At 47.3% G+C, this 4,410-nt stretch overlaps 1 protein-coding gene across 1 annotated transcript in view; it reads left to right on the plus strand.

The window, feature by feature from the left end:
• Cul4a (cullin 4A) overlaps positions 1-4,143 on the plus strand; it is a 43,435-nt gene extending 39,292 nt beyond the window's left edge. The window contains exon 20 of the mRNA XM_021218769.2: positions 2,740-4,143. Within this exon, the coding sequence (XP_021074428.1) occupies positions 2,740-2,835 (96 nt within the window). The 3' untranslated portion in view covers positions 2,836-4,143. The remainder of the gene's footprint in view (positions 1-2,739) is intronic.
• The last annotated feature ends 267 nt before the right edge of the window (positions 4,144-4,410 follow it).

Genomic DNA, 4,410 nt, shown 5'->3' on the forward strand with positions numbered 1-4,410 from the left:
TCAGGTGAGTACCGTGGGCACAGCTGGGGGTCAGGTGAGTACCGTGGGCACAGCTGGGGGTCAGGTGAGTACCGTGGGCACAGCTGGGGGTCAGGTAAGTGCCGTGGGCACAGCTGGGGGTCAGGTGAGTACCGTGGGCATAGCTGGGGGTCAGGTGAGTACCGTGGGCACAGCTGGGGGTCAGGGTGAGTACCATGGGCACAGCTGGGGGTCAGGTAAGTGCCGTGGGCACAGCTGGGGGTCAGGTGAGTACCGTGGGCACAGCTGGGGGTCAGGGTGAGTACCGTGGGCACAGCTGGGGGTCAGGGTGAGTGCTGTGGGCACAGCTGGGTGTTAGGTGCTGTGTTCATCCCCAATATGTTAGAATGAATCTCAGTGTCCTGGCATTTGACTTATTTGACAGGGTTGGTATGAGCAGAGGCCAGCACCCATGAGGGCAAGGGCCCTGTGCAGATCTTCCTAAAGACTTACGGCTTCTCAAAGCACATGCTGTGTTTTCAGGAGGGAGCAGAGGCCACAGCCACAAGATGTCAGAACACATGTTCTTCCCTCACCATAGTTCTTTAAAAAAAAAAAAAAAAAAAAGATTTATTTATTTATTATATGTAAGTACACTGTAGCTGTCTTCAGATACTCCAGAAGAGGGCGCCAGATCTCATTACAGATGGTTGTGAGCCACCATGTGGTTGCTGGGATTTGAACTCAGGACCTTTGGAAGAGCAGACGGGTGTTCTTACCCGCTGAGCCATCTCACCAGCCCCCCTCACCATAGTTCTTAAGACCACTCACTACCCAGGCCCTTTTGGCAGTGGTGTTGGTAGGTGCTAGATTCAGCATTCACAAACAAAGTAGCGTTTCCTGCTTTGGAGATGTAAGTCAGCCTCAGGCTTGTCCCTCTTTCTTTTAGTTCCAGAACTGAGCGCTGAGGTTCTGTAGCATGTGAAATACTACACATGATGAGCTAGAGGAGCATTGGAAAAATACATTATAAAATGCAGTCTAAAACGTGTTATCAGCTCAGAAGGGATTGAACTCTCAGGACCAGCACCCTTCAGCGATTGGAAGCCCCCTGGCTGCATGACACCTCAGTCAGATTTCCTTTTTCAGGAGTCACACTGAGACAGATTAGTCGGTACCAAGCCTAGGTGAGGCCAGTGCCTGGTCCCCGCCCTGCCCTGCCCTCCGTGATGATGGGTGCACAGCCCATGCTGTACTGCGTTGTTTCCTACCCCAAGTCAGGGCATCTGTTTGTTGGTTTGCAAAAGTTATAACCTGGTAATTAAGTGTAGAGTGTCTTGTACAGATGGGCAGAGCTCTAGCTCCCATGCTTTTGAGCTAATTGTATGGTCAGCCATATTTTGTAACAAACATGGGCTGCCCCTCAAGAGAAGGGTTTGCTGTTTGGGAAAGAATGCTCCCTCAGCAGAAGGCCCCTGCTCCCAAGTGCTGAGAGCTCTGCTTCCTCCTGCAGCAGAAGTGGAGGCAGAGACATTCTAAGGCTGTGGACTTGGCCTTGGTTTTAGTCATCCACACAAAGACTGAATTCTTTGACTGGGTATAGCGGTATACACCTTTAATTCCGGCACTCAGGGAAAGAGGCAGGCAGACCTCTGTGAGTTTGAGTCCAGCTAGGGCTACAAGGATAGATCCTGTCTCACAAAAGAAAACAACAGAGGCAGGGCTGGTGTGTGTGGCTGGTCACCTGCTTTAGGGCCAGGTATATGTAGCTGGTCACCTGCTTTAGGGCAGGTATGTGTGGCTGGTCACCTGCTTTAAGGCCAGCTGTGTGTGGCTGGTCACCTGCTTTAGGGCCAGCTGTGTGTGGCTGGTCACCTGCTTTAGGGCCAGCTGTGTGTGGCTGGTCACCTGCTTTAGGGCCAGCTGTTTGTGGCTGGTCACCTGCTTTAGGGCCAGCTGTTTGTGGCTGGTCACCTGCTTTCTATCCACATGGCAAGTCAAAGCAGAGAGAAAAGGCTTTGTAGTAAGGCCTACATAGTGACAATGACAGATACACTTTTGCAGTAACTTAGAAAAACACTCAGAATTTGTGGTTATACTGTGTGATATACCATATCTGGTAATTATGGAATGACTAGGGTTAAGCACATAGAAAAAGTGCTTCACAAGAGTGAAGATGGCTAAAGATGGTGTATACCTATAACCTTTACCTCGGGGAGGCTGATACAGGAGGATTGCAGCAAGTTTGAATCCAACCTGGGCTACTTAGTGAGTTCATGGACAATAGAGCAAAGCCCTGTGTCAGACTCTAAGCAGGAGCAGCACGAAGGCCCTGAGGGTAGCAGGTAAGGCACTGATAGCAAAGCCAGATCGCCCGAGCTCAGTCACTGAGGCCCAGAGGGAGGGGGGAACCAAGTCCCACAGTTGTCCTATGCCATGTGCCCACACTCGTACACACAAAAGGCAAAGTATGAATATATTTCAGCAAAGTAAGAATGCCCCACCAAAACATGATCAGATTTTCCTTCCAAATATATGAAAGCATGCAACATAGAGTCTGTTTACATGCTCATGTGAAGAGAAGCCAGGTGTAGTCATCCCTGTGCAAACATTTGTTCAGAATATGATGCTAACATGATCATTTTGTAATTATCAGTAGTGTGTGTGTGTGTGTGTCTGTTGTAGCATTGCGTATTTTTGTTACATGATCCATATAGGATGTTGGGTCTGTGTTTCTAGGTTCAGTGCCCTATCCTAAAATGTCTGATTTCTCTTTTCTAGCCTGGAGATTTGAAAAAAAGGATCGAGTCACTTATAGACAGAGACTATATGGAACGAGACAAAGACAGTCCAAATCAGTACCACTACGTGGCGTGACGCACCAGCTGACTGTCGTCTCCCAGTGACACGCGCACAGAGCACCTGAGAGCGAAGCTGCTGTGCTGTCTCCAGGTCCCTGCAGCTGCCCTGACTGGGGACGCTTGGATTCGGAGCAGAGGATGTGGTTCTTGGCTCATCCTTCCCAGGGCGCAAGGGCTTTGAGATGACGCACATCTTCCCTCCCTGCTTCTTCCCCTACTTCTTTATTGTTTCTGTTACTCTCTGACTTCGCATTGAGAAGTTCCTTCACAAGCTCTTGTTCCTCTGGCAGAAAGCCATGGGCTTGGTTTGTTGTGTGTGTGATTGTGGGACACAGTGGAAATACCCTAGCTGCTGTGTTCTTCCCCTGATGAAGACTCAGAGAGAGAGCCCTGGGCTGGGGCACTGGGAAGAAACTGTCCAGGCTGCCACTCAGCTCTCTGCACCCTGAGCATTGGCCTCTCTTCTGTGTATTTTCAGAAAGTTGGAAACTTTGGCTTCTGTAAATCCAGTTTCTAAGTGAGGTCCCTGATGTGCCAAGAGGACATCCCGTCTGTCATGAGACACAGTCACCCTGAGGGCTGCTTGTCGTTTGTTGAGGGGCTTGGGGGGTTCAGGTTTGTTTCCATGCAGGTTGAGTGTGGAGGTCCTGGGTTTGGCTTTGGGGTGACTGCTGTTTGACTGTTGAAGTTGCAGTTTGTGTGATTACCATAATAAAATTGGGCCTGGTTTTATAGACTTGCACAGAGACCAGTCGTCTTAGATCTCTGCCCTGGCACTATATGGAGCTTAGTTACATTTGTCAAAAGGCAAAGGACTTGTTGGTTCCTGGAGACATACTGTGTGTACAGGTGGGTTGAGCAGCAAGAATGAGGCTCCACAGTGGTGTTGGCATGGTGATGATGACAGACACTTTTGCAACATTTAAAAGTACTTTATATTTTACAAAGTAGCATGTTTCATTTTGATTAAAAGCTACCAAAGGAATTTTGATCATGTATAAGTGTTTAAAGCAATATTTTCTGGAATATACCAAGTTTATATAACTCGATTTTATGCTAAATTATTAAAGGATTCTCCCTTTTTGAAACATGCATGTTTAAGATATGACATCTTTTTGGGCCCCCATATTAAAACCCTTTCTCTTTAAGTATCATTTCTATATTTGTACATTTTCATTTATGAGTTCTATGATGTGGTCTCTGAAAGACCAAATAGATTTCTATTTCTACTTCTTATTTTTAAGTTCATTGTGTCTACAAATTGTTAATATTGTAATTTAATGTAGACTTACTTTGAATAAAACTAGTTTCATTGGCCTTTAAATTACTTTAATAAAATGTTGGCTATGCAGACGGCACTTTCCTCCCGGTAGCTCAGCAGCTTTAACAGCAAGTCAGACAAAAGAAAGGAGACTGGTCACCCTCGCATGACTGCCCCTTCTCTTTCCTCCACTACAAGCACAAGTTAAGCAAGACATCAGTCAATCATAAGGAGCAGGGATAAGGACCTTTCACTCTCCTCATCTCTGCCCGTTCTCTCACTTACCAACATTGTACAGAGTCTTCTCAGAGTGGAAGTTAATGTGGAACA

This window comes from Mus pahari, chromosome 19, assembly GCF_900095145.1.
Source record: "Mus pahari chromosome 19, PAHARI_EIJ_v1.1, whole genome shotgun sequence".
Lineage (NCBI taxonomy): Eukaryota > Metazoa > Chordata > Mammalia > Rodentia > Muridae > Mus > Mus pahari.